This window comes from Lissotriton helveticus, chromosome 12, assembly GCF_964261635.1.
Source record: "Lissotriton helveticus chromosome 12, aLisHel1.1, whole genome shotgun sequence".
NCBI lineage: Eukaryota > Metazoa > Chordata > Amphibia > Caudata > Salamandridae > Lissotriton > Lissotriton helveticus.
Genome location: NC_136073.1, coordinates 114258774 through 114271464, shown reverse-complemented (window position 1 = coordinate 114271464; position 12691 = coordinate 114258774). Strand labels below are relative to the sequence as shown.

General features: G+C 45.5%; 2 protein-coding genes across 2 annotated transcripts in view; both read right to left on the bottom strand.

Annotated features, from left to right (window-relative positions):
• Positions 1-12691, bottom strand: part of LOC144798642 (transmembrane protein 272-like) — a 1182125-nt gene that overhangs the window by 996419 nt on the left and 173015 nt on the right. The window lies entirely within an intron of this gene.
• The window catches only part of LOC144798641 (uncharacterized), a 167072-nt gene that overhangs the window by 22957 nt on the left and 131424 nt on the right, over positions 1-12691 (bottom strand). The window contains exon 5 of the mRNA XM_078669606.1: positions 5638-5826. Coding sequence (XP_078525732.1) covers positions 5638-5826 — 189 coding nt within the window. The remainder of the gene's footprint in view (positions 1-5637; positions 5827-12691) is intronic.

The following is a 12691-nucleotide window of genomic DNA, read 5'->3' as shown; positions in this document are numbered from 1 at the left end:
GCTGTCCACCAATAACAGGTACACATGGAGTAAGCCAGAGACTAGTTTCCACACCATCCTTCGGAGGCCTGCTCTTGGCAGAAGCCCTTGGGACAAGGACATTGGGAGTTTTCTCAATTCCAATTCTTTTTTGCCTGTGTTATCAAAGGGTTGGTTATGGATGAGGGGGCCCGCCGAGCTATAACACTATTCCCCGATTTCTGATATACTATTGGAGGCTCCAATATTTTGTCGGGGCCTTTAACTAGATTACCCAACGTAACCGAGTTCTCTAGCTAGATTCTCCAACTGGTCCAATTTAGTATTTATCAGCCTTGTGCGTTCCAACAAGGGTAGCATCAAGGATTTGACAAGAATATCGATCTTACCCAAGAGAACTTCATCTGCACTATAAGTCAGACGTTGGTCGACAGGATCTACAGGACCCGCTATGGGAGTTGGGGGGTTTATTACAACAGAAGGGAGCAGCACTGTAGTATTATTCTTGGATATCTTTGCATTTCTCCCCATCTGAGTTTTATCCCCGCTTTCTTTTACTAGATTTGAAAATAAGTAATCCTCCCAAGGTTAAGGGGTTTGTGCGGGGCTCGGTGGTAGGGGCAGGTCGCCAGAACTATTTAGTGAGCTATCTGTAGATACGCTTGTTATTGATGTGACCGGGATCAGGCTGTAAGCCTCAGCATCCAAATCCACAGGCATCAGTCCCGGGCTTGAGCAGTGAATTGAACTAGGGTCTGGGTGGCTAAGTTGTGGGGGAGAAACTGCTAACCCAATTTTTCCCAGCGACGAGCGTTTGCCAGTAACAAGATCCACTGATAATCTCTACTCGGCAAATGCGATTTCCTTTTCTAAAATGCCTGTTGCCCGCTTACAAAAGTGATCAAGAGTACCGGATACCACCCCATTCTTAGTAGTAACCTGGACAATTCTTTCTTTCCCCGAGCGTAGAGACATAGCTATTAAAAAGGCCCCAGCAGGGGCCTGAGCAACTACACAGAGATAAAAATAAGTTCACGTAACAATTAATACGATAGGCACAATATTAGTTACAAGTCTCAGCTCGGTCCAAACTTCACTTGAAAGGGGAGTGGCCCGACCCGACCTCGGTCGGCCTCAGATGGGCACTCAGACGGGGCCTCAGACGGGGCCTCAGACGGGGCCTCAGACGGGGCCTCAGACGGGGCCTCAGACGGCCCATCCTTTGCCCGGGCTTCGCCCGAGCACGTCCCGCGAGGCGCGTAAGTTGGGCGTGGTTTTATACACCTAGAGGGGAAGCGGGAAGAGTCCCAGGTGCGCTCGATCTCCTCCGCGCACTGCCGCCTGGGACTCGCAGTCCCGCACCCTCACGGAACAAGGTTCTATCAGGCCAGTTCAAAGGGTCCAAAATGCCAGTAACTCCGGACAGGCTCAGCATGTCTTCAATCACCGCACTGGTCAACAGGTATTCCCAACTAACGGCTGCGAGCGGCTCCCGCGAGCCATGATAAGCAGCAGGAAGGAGGGGGGCGGGAAGAGTCCCAGGTACATTCGATCTCCTCAGCGCACTGCCGCCTGGGACTCGCAGTCCCGCACCCTCACGGAACAGGGTTCTATCAGGTCAGTTCAAAGGGTCCAAAATGCCAGTAACTCCGGACAGGCTCAGCAGGTCTTCAATCACTGCACTGGTCAACAGGTATTCCCAACTAACGGCTGCGAGCGGCTCCCGCGAAGCGGGGGCCGCGAGCCGTGATAAGCAGCAAGAAGGAGGGGGGCGGGAAGAGTCCCAGGTACGCTCGATCTCCTCTGCGCACTGCCGCCTGGGACTCGCAGTCCCGCACCCTCACGAACAAGGTTCTATCAGGCCAGTTCAAAGGGTCCAAAATGCCAGTAACTCCGGACAGGCTCAGCAGGTCTTCAATCACCGCACTGGTCAACAGGTATTCCCAACTAATGGTTGCGAGCGGCACAATATATCTTCTAGCCCAACTTTCTGACTCATCTCAGACTTGTTTCTACTACTCTTTCAAATGCACTACCCTATTTCTCACCCTATACATCTATCAATAAATCCTGTACACCCACTCATTTATCCCAAAGCCATACCACTACTAGGATTCCCAGAATAACCCTTTCAAGACTCTTCCCTACTCCACCCCTCCTTGCATCAACTGACACCTTTTACTTTAACGATCCCCAAAACCAACCTTTTCAAACTCTTGCCTCTGACTCTTCCCCTTCACTGACCCTTTTAACTCATCTAAAAGCATCCTCCTACTGCTTGGACCATAAATAAATATATAGATATATCTATATATTTATTTATCTTTTAATATTCTATCCCCCAACTATGCTTTTTATTCAAAATACAGACCAACATGTTCACTTCTTGAATTTCATATTCCACTATACTAATTCACCACTAATCCTTTATGGGTTCCAGAGTAGCATGCAACTCACCAGAAAAGCGCTTCAACACCCATTAGGAATAACCGGTGCTAAATGAATGCACACCTTTCTTCCCCTTCCATCCCTCCGCTATCCTTCTCACTCCAAATAACTGACTAACCTATCCACCACACAAATTACTTTCATATTTCACTTTACTAATTCAACACCAATTCCTTTATGGGTCACGGAATAGCGTGCTACTCACTGAAAAAGCGCTTTGTCATCTCGTCAGGGGTAGTAAGCGCTATATAAATGCAATTACAATACAATCACCTTAAAATTATTATTAATTGTCTTCCATAACCTCTCAGCTCTATTTTCCTCATTTGGAGGTTTACCTTGTCTTTAAAGCATAATCTTATATAAATATATTTCAGTACTAAAAGTATTTACTATATTCATAAACTGTGATATCTAGTTTTAAATTATATTTAATAAAAATACAATATGATAGAGCTTCATTTGTTTGTGCCTAACCATTGCACTAAGACTTAGAAATCAAAATCTATAATTATTTTTATATGGATAGCTCCAATTAAGCAACTTTTACTGTAGCCCCCAATACAAACGCTAACCAATGATGAATATATAGTAAACGTAAATTCAATTTATGTTTAATAAAATATGGTGCCCTTACCGTAGCACTAATATTACCACTGACCAGTTAATGAATATACAAATAACTTTAATGAGAGTTTTAAAACGAACCCCAACCAATGGTTATGGGATTAGATTAATTTACATTTATGGCTGTATTTCTGAAAACCACTAAATATTTTGGAAATTAAATAGGCAATAAGCTTGTCACAAGTATTTTTACTATGTTCACTGTGCCATGTTGCATGCAAGCATGTAAATAACACAACAACAACGGTTCCCTTAATGTGAACAAGGCCGATACCAACCGAATGGCGTATTTGGAGACACTGCAATAAATTGAAATACGGCAGACCTTTGGTTCTCGCGTCCGGTTCTTGAATACTGTAACTGGATCCTTTATATAATTTAAATTTATATGTAATTGCATTTAATTAAAATAAATGCATGTTAAGGAAAATGCTACGTACCCAGTATGCATCTGTTCTGGTCATATAGAGCTGTAGAGCCATATGCTTTAGCATAGATCGCCATCTAGTATTGGGTCCGCATGTTTGCACTTGGTTTTAGTTCTAAGAAGTCGTTGCAGTCAGGGGGTAGGCGACTCCTCCTTTTGGTGATAGCGCACATAAACATCGACTCCATCCCCAGATTGTTTTGCTGTAAGGGTGATAATGGAGTTAGTAAAAGTAGTAAAAGGATGTCCATGTATAGTGTATCTAAGTAAGGTAATACTGCAACAGAAAAAAGGTACTCGGGGAGGCAGGTGGGAGCATATGGCTCTACAGCTCCATGTGCCAAGAACAGATGCATACTGGGTAAGTTGCATTTTCAGTTCGACATATGAGCTGTAAATCATATGCTTTAGCATATACTTAACCTGTATCTGTTGCAGTGGTTTGAATAATGTTCCTAAAAACTGCCTGGCCCACACTAGTTTGTTGTTTTGCTAACACATCAACACAATAGTGCTTTGTGAATGTGTGAGATATAGGCCATGTTGCAGCCTTGCAGATGTCATCTAAGGGATGACATTTGGGTTAGGAGGAGGAGAGGGAGGTATGTAAGGGGGAGAACGGTTAGTACCCATGTCCTTTTTCTTCAGAGGTATAGAGCAATCCTCAGAGATCCAGCTTCCGTTTTTTAGGAAGAGTGGCCAGGAGGTGTCCAGTTTTAGGGTCAATACTTAGTCTCTTTTGTTTTGGATCCAAAAGGTGGGCAGTCAGACTGAGGTTCTTTGGATGGGGTATCTTTTTCTTTAGGAGTTGATTTCAGTGTCAAAGATTTGGGCTGAGAGTCTTTGGGCATCTAATATTTTGAAGCCGGGTGCTTGGCTTTAGCCGGTTTGGGCTCTGAAGCTTTCGGAATGGAAGTTCTTGGTTCTGAACTTTTGGGCGCGGAGGACCTTGGCTCCGATCCTTCAGATGTTGAAGATTTCGGCTTAGATGATTTCAGCTCAAAAGTTTTAGGTTTGGAGGATTTCCCTCCGAAGCCTTTGCTGTCAAAGGGGTCAAAGGTGTCTTCGGTGAAGGTGGTGAGGAGACTGGCATATGCTTTTGTCTAATGTTTTGGTGCAGAGAGTGTTGGTTCAGAACCGGAATGGGGCTTGCTTGAGTCCGAGTCCGAGCCAGAAGGCTTGTCTGCTGGGATGGACGGCGGGGAATCTGAAACCTTTTCTGTGCCGACCTGAGCCTGAGGGCGAAGGTGATACCGGAGCATTAGGTTTCGGTTGAGTGGGCATATGGGGATCTGTACTCCCGGTACGTAGAGCCGAGTGATGTTCAGTTCTTCTTCCATGTCGGAGTTGACTTCAGACACGGACACCAGTTCTTCGTCCTCTGCTTCTGCAGCTGGACGATGAGAATCTGAAGCTTCACCGAAGATGTCCAGTAGGGAGCTGCTACCACATTGCGGAGTAGACAGCAACAATCATGAATGGTTTTCTTCGAGCCGAACGATCGGCACGATTCAGTCCTTTTCGTCAGGTTCCGGGGATAAGCAGAGGTTTCACACCTCGTGCAAGTTGGTGCGTGGAAATATAGCATGACACACGGGACATAGCTTAAATAGAGTCGTTCCGTCAACTGCTGGCGTGGTTGGAATGGATAGGCCCGAATGCCTGCCCTGAAGTTCCCGATCAAAGGTTTTCGCAGTTTAAACAGTACACGTCAAACGGGACACTGCGAGTGAACGACAATACTGTCAAGGGTAGAGGACTGCACGTCGAAGGGGTTCGAGAACGATACCGAACCGGAGAACCTCAATACACATCCGAACCCGATGGTGGAAAAAACTCTGGGGATGGAGTAGATGCCCACGCGAACTATCACCAAAAGGAGGAGTCACCTACCTGATGACTGCAAAGACTTGCTAACATCCGGACCCAACACTAGAAGGCAATCTATGCTAAAGCATATGATCTACAACTCGTATGCCTTGAACATATATTTTTTTAATACTGTGTAGAAGCAAATGAGGTAATTGTATGGTAGAAATATTTTTGTTGAGGTACTGGTCAGTAGTGGCAATGTTCAAATGTGGCGCTGTGATGATACTCCACAGGTGAACCTCTATGAAGCTAAAACCTGTGCCCACCCAGTGATTAATGCTGACCTGCAATGAAAAACGCCAGCACGAAGAGGCTGATGATCAAAGAGCAGATGTTGCTCCAATTGAAGGGTTCTTCTCGTTTTACGCAGCACAAGATGCTTTTAATGAGGCGCAGGAGGCTGGTGACACCGGTAATGATCAGGTCGTAGAGGATGAGGTACCCTCCGGGGAATTTGTGGAAACACGCCATAACTGTGGAAGCAAGAACAGAGCATCATCAGAGAAGTATTAGTGCACCTTCCATCCCAAACCTCCTTTCATGCCGGCTTATTTCAGTGAGAGGAAGGAGGCAAGCATCTGTGCACTAAAATGTATTTAAGTGGCTAAGTTGGGTTTTCATTTAATGTGTTAACTGGTTTTAAAGCCACGATGTACAGGCAGATCAGTGTAAAGAGCAAAGTGGCAGCAATGCTTCTCTATATTGTACATGTTGTTAAACAGAGGGGTAGTTTGAGGGGATAAGCGCATAATGTTCATTTGTGGTTGCTCAACGCCCTTCATACCCACCTGTTTCTTTGTGGTTTGTTTTTGGAGACAAGAATTTCAATTTGCCCTTACTCCCACAATTGTTCTGGGGTACCACTTAGAAAGGTGCTTTACAGATGATTCCTCATGCACAACCATGACCTTCATTCACTACTAGTAGTGCAATATTGTACCGTAACAACAAGCAACACAAGTCAGATAATATTCTGCTCTATCACATTCTTCTGCCTGATGTGTGGCCATTCATTATGTGTTTAAGACTCATTTTGCGACATGAATATCTCCTAAGCTTGTATTGGATTAATTTGAGGTGAAGTGCAAGCAGTCGTCAGCAGAATAAGGGATCATCTCCTAACAGGCAAAAGAGTCAAACAGTAACACATATCATTTGTACAAACTTTCAGTGTTTTACTCAGGTCTAAATGGAACCATTGGTCTTGTTTTTTAGATTTTCGAACACCCATTTTTATGAGGTTTTGCCCTAAATGTGCATGGCTTTGTAGTTCACAAGTATTACACCCGGAAGGTTCAGGCTGATGGCAACCAATCTGGTGGCAGTTATGTCTCCCCGTTGTACTCTGGTGGATGAGAAATATGCAAGTCACTTGGTGAAAAGTACGTAATTTTGTGCCGTACAGTTCCGGGCTCCACACCCACTCTCTGTGCCTGCCTGACTATAGCAAGGATTAAAGCATTTAGTGATGGTGCATTTGTTCTTGAATGTTGTGGTCCACTGGTAAGCAGTGTGGCAATTTAGGGCCAGTCTTGCATGCATTTGTTTCTGAATGAGTTTTTGGCCAGACGTGCCTGACCTTATGTTGTATCGTTGCACAGTTAAGGGTCTGTTCAGCTCCAGTGTGAGTGTAGCTTGGAGGAAGGGTTGACCCTGCAGGAGCATGTGTAGTTGACTATGTGTGTTCTTGTAGGTGAAGGAAAGCTTAGAATCACATCTCAGACTCAGGACCACTGAGGCTACCACCAAAGAACGTGGTGAAGGGCAGCTGAGGTGCTGTTTAACCCACACATTTCCATTTTTGACACACTGAGGCAGAGGAAGTTTTCCTCTGATGCTTGATGTGATCCAAGCACTCTGGGATTCATGGTATCAGGACGAGGCGCTGAGAGAAACTTTTCCTGGGGAAAGAGACAAGTCCGTAGATACGGTGAGGGTGATCGCCCTGTTAGAACTTTGGCCAGGCTGCTCCGGAGTCCAAATGCTTCATCCTACATCGCCAAACTTATCGACCCAGAGATTAAAAGCTGTTCCTCCACCCCAGATCTCCTACAAATCATGGTTGAATTTTTTGCCCACCTACTCCACTTAGCAAATGGCAGTTCCCTCTGACCTCGAGGCCTACTTTGATGCCATCGAAATCGTATGGGTATCAGATGCACAGCGGGAGTTTCTAGACTTCCCGATCATGGCAGAGGAGATACAGCAGGCAATCGGCAGCCTCCACCCAGATAGAGCTCCCGCCTAGAATACTCTTCAATTCTTACTGCTGAACGATTACCAGGACACCCTTAAGGTGGGCAGGCTCCCTACCGCCATCGATGTGGGAGGCAGTAATTTTCACACTCCTCAAGCTGGACAAGCCAGCTAACCAATGAGACTCATATCACCCCCTGTCTCTCACCAACATAGACAACAAAATATTTGATAAGGTACTGGCTAACGGGCTGCAACTTTTGCTTCCTGTAAGGATTAGACCCCATCAACCCGGATTTATACTGGACTGCTCCACGGCCCATAACTTCGGAACCATATTTGCAGTAATAAATCTGCATCCGCGTAACTCTGCAATGGCTGCACTGCTCAATGCCACAAAAGCATTGGATACGCTGGAATGGGAATACCTCTTCCCTTTGCTATCTTGTCTAGGTCTCTGTGCCAACTTCATTGCACAGATACGCCTGCTCTACACCCTGCTCTCAACTCTAGTACGCCTGAATGGACAAATATCACACCCTTTCCCAGTGACCATGGGCACGCAGCAAAGGTGCCCGCTCTCCCCCTTACTTTTCACCATCGCAATGCATCCCATAGTGGCCAAAATCCATCAGCACCCCGCATACTGGGACATAGGCTTTACATCTCGTGGCCTGGTCATATCCCTTTAAGCTGACAACATTACCCTTTATGCTATTCACCCTGAGATGAATCTCTCCCCATTAATCTGTGAAGAAATATGATTCAGAGGCTTGTCTGGTGTTCAAGTTAATTGGGCCAAATCTATGCTTCTTCCCTTAACGGATGCCACAGTTCCGTTCCCAATAGACTACCCGCTCCAATGGGCCACTGGGCCTGTTAAATACCTGGGCATCCTGGTCAACAGGAATTTTAAGTTACTATAGCAAGCTAACTTTAGCAGAGCCATAGCCTGGTTAGAGGACCATGTTCCTCTGTGGTCTGAGCTTCCATTGTCCATGGCAGGATGGATTGGCATTGCAAAGATGGTCGTGCAAACAAATCTCTTTATTTGTGAATATTCCTATCCCAGTTAAAAAAGGCCTTTTTTAAATGTCTTTGCTCCAACTTCATCACGCTAGTCTGGGCAGGCCAACAGCCCTGCATTGCAAACTAACTTCTAACACTGCCACAATCACAGGGAGGGATGGGTGCACCAGATCTGCAGCTATATGCGCTGTGTGCCCAGGCACATTTCTTACACTACTGGACTCACCCCACACCTTTTCAACCACACATGCTCAAGAAAGACAGGATCTCCCTGTGGCCATTATATACAGCGGCATTTCTTCCTTATAAACAGCCAGGCCCAGAGATCGACACTCCACAATGTATGCGTTGGGCATGGATCAGGATGGCAAGATGCCCAGGCACCACAACTGTATGCCCCATCAGTTCCAGTGGTAAAACACCCTGTTACCTCCTTTAAATGATAAAGGCACAATCAGCCTTGCCAGTAAGCAAAATATTCATACTTTTGCGGATCTCTATCCTGACGGACAATTTCTTGCCCCTCCAACCTCGGCAACCAACACAGGTGCACCCTTGGGCGTCCTTTTGTATTACCAATTGCGTGTAACATGCCAGGCTCTTCACGACACCATCCCAGCTCCCCCAAAGACACTCATAGCGTTAGGAAACATTCACGACACCCTCGCCCCGGAAACTGATGACATCCATATATAACCACATGCAGCGCATCGCATCAGCGGTGGCCACACGAGCCTGAGCAAAAAGACCTTGCCCTTCTCCTAACCCATACCTAGTGGGCCTTCTACTGCGGCCAGCCTGAGAGGCTTTCTCCCAACTACAGAGGACTTATCCATTTCAAATATTTGCAACATCCATACTGAACCCCTATACAAATACACCAGATGGGGCTATGCCCGGAGTCCCGCTGCTATTCACCTCAGGGGGACTTCATTCCCTTGGCCTGGCACTGTCTTGCAATTGCTGCCTACTGGTGGAAATCCTCTGCATAATATGGAGATTCGCAAACATACCGGTATCCCAGTCTCCACTGTTGGGGCTACTGGGCCTTGTAAAGGACATGCCAAGTGATTCCTGTAAATTGCTTGCTTTGATGCTCCTTACTGCAAATCGAAGAATAGGAATGAAATGGAGATGCACACAGGCACCACAAGCCCAAGACTGGGTCACAGACATTACATACTACCACAAAGAATTATCCAACTCCTGCGACCGGATGCTAGCGGGGCCTGCCTCTGAGACATCTGGGAACCCTTTACCACCTTTCTTCGGCAAACGGGCAACTTACCCAAGGCCCCAAACAGCTATGTGTCTAGCTGTGCACCAGAAGTATGTGCAAATCCCACCATGTAATTTTATCTTTCTAATTTAAAAGCTCATGTCTATAACAAGCCAACTGTTTATAAATTAAAAACATAAAAATAAAAACTTGAGTGCCACCATGATGTTGCCTTTTTGAAGCAGATGGATTACATCCTGTAATGTTACCATATAAAAGTGTTCCCATAACGTGTATTGATTGAAAAGGCAAAGATGCAGTATTGATCTCAGCGTTCCATCCTTCTTGGGTATTAAGAAGTATACGGAATACATGCCTCTTCCAAATCGTTCTTTGAAACTGGCTCGATGGAATCTTTGGACAGCAGATCATTGACCTCCTCCGTGAAAAGGTGAAGGTGTTGATGGTCTGTGTGCGTGGATTCATGTGTGGGGCTGTGGTATGAGGTCTAAACATCATCCATGTTAAACGATGAACAGCACCCATTAATCAGATGTCATTTCAGGCCAAAGGTGGTGGAACTGCTGCAGTCTCCCCCCAACAGGTGTGTGATTAGGGAGTGGGGGGTAGTTGAGGAGAGTCATTGTATTGCAGATCAGCCAGTAAACATGCCACTGATATCTTTGACCTCATCCAACAGAACAACTTGGATATTATTTTCCTCACTGAAACTTGGCAAATCCCGCTTCAACTCCTATTTTAGACCTCCTAGTACCTCCCACTCACGATATACTCAGGCTTGACAGAAATCTGAAATTGGGTGGTGGTCTTGCTTGTATTTACAGAAATACTCTCTCAATCTCTCAGGTGCAGTCCTCTCTCCCCTCCTCCTGCGAATATCTTGGTCTCAGCATCACTAATAAGAACCTACCAATCTGTAAACTTCACACATTCTAACACCCACCGGGTAATAATCTCCCTTTCATTGAGCACTTAATGGATATCATCTCTAGCAATGTTGACTCTGCAATACCCCAAATCTTCCTAGGGGACTTCAATCTACACTGGTACAAACACAACACAGCGGTTTCCTGCCTTAAATAATTTCTAAATGATCTTGATACATCACAGCATTGCGATCAACCTATCCACACGAATGGGGAAATCCTTCATCTCATCATTTCAAAGGAATAGACCATCTCCTTAGAATCCATATCTCCTTGTGATTGGTTTGAACATCACAGCATCCTATTCTATATTAACAGGGAGGTGATATTGAAGACGGCTCAACCGCTTAAATCAAAGATTTTGAAAAGAGATCTCAGATCAATAAATCATGACAAACTAGCTGCTCAATTTAAATCAGTCCTTGCCTCCCAAGCTGACTTATTTGAGGTTCAATCTCTCACGGACCACTATAATTAGAGCATCACCAAGATCATGGATGACATTGCTCCACTCAAGCTTAAAAATTCCTCATCAAAAATGTCCAAACCGTGGTACAACGAAAACAATGAACAAAAATAATGAACGTCGCAATCTTAGAGCAGCTGAAAGATCCTGGCTTTCCAATCCCTCTTTGGATCAATTAAAACTTCTGAGAAATGTCAGAGGCCTCTACAACAAACAGATCAAGAAAGCTAAGGTTGACTACTTCAGAGTACAACTAGATCAAGCAGCAAATCGCCCCAAGAAACTCTTCGAACTCTGTCAAAGAGCAATCTGTTTCCACGCCAATCCTCTGACTCAAAAGGTAATCTTCCCTCCTGTGATGATTTTGCCACTTTCTTCATGGAGAAATCTCAACTCATCTCTTCTGACCTTGCCGCTAAGAAGGCCATTTTGCCCCCTTCATTAGCTGCCTCGCTCCCCGACCTGCCTGAAAAGTGGATCCCGACCGTCGCTGGCGCTAAGAACAATGCTTCATGGGGCCCCTCCTCTTTTAATGAAAGACATTGAAATTATTCTCAAGACTATCAACCAGTCTAACCACTTCGGTGAACCACTGCCATCTTCAAAGAGATCAGGAGTGCTCTCATCCCCACCTGGACCAAGATGGTAAATGCCTCCTTATCTCAAGGCTTGATCCCCGATTGCCTAAAAGCAGCTCAGGTTTCGCCTATCCTAAAAAAAACTCAATGCCGACAAATCTGATCTCAATAACTTCCCTCCCATCTCCAACATCTCCACCCTAGCGAAACTTCTCGAAAAATGTGTCCATTCCCAGCTCTGGGCTCACATTGAGAATTACCAACTCTTAGACCATCATCAATCTGGGTTCAGGAAGGGTCACAGCACTGAATCGGCCATAATACACATTTTTGATAACATCCTAAAAAGAATCGCGCCTCTTGATCCTTCTTGACTTATCCTCTGCTTTCAATACGATCTCTCATGACATTATCCTATCCATCCTACAAAACAGAATGGGCTTCTCGGACCTGGTGCTCCGCTGGTTCTCATCCTTCCTTCTCCACAGATCTCAGATTCAAGTCAAATCAGGCTCTCTCAGCCTTCCCCAGTACTCATGGGAGTCCCCCGAGGATCCACCCTCTCTCCTATCCTCTTCAATCATTTCTTGAAAGCTCTCACTAACCTACTTAACTCTATGAATAGTCTCTTCCACATGTATGCAGACGACACACAACTATCTGAAAATGTCATCCCTAGACAACATCATCTCACTAAATTCTATCCTCATTGCGACCCAAAATTGGTTAACAGAGAATCATCTCCTGCTCAACGCTTCTAAAACAGAATTCTTGCTCATCTCCCCGCCGAACCACAACCCCAAGATCGATCTCTGGCTACATGACCTCACGACTCTTAACTGCACTCGGATCATCATAGATTCAGTCAAATCGCTTGGAGTCACAGTGGACTGGCACCCGAGT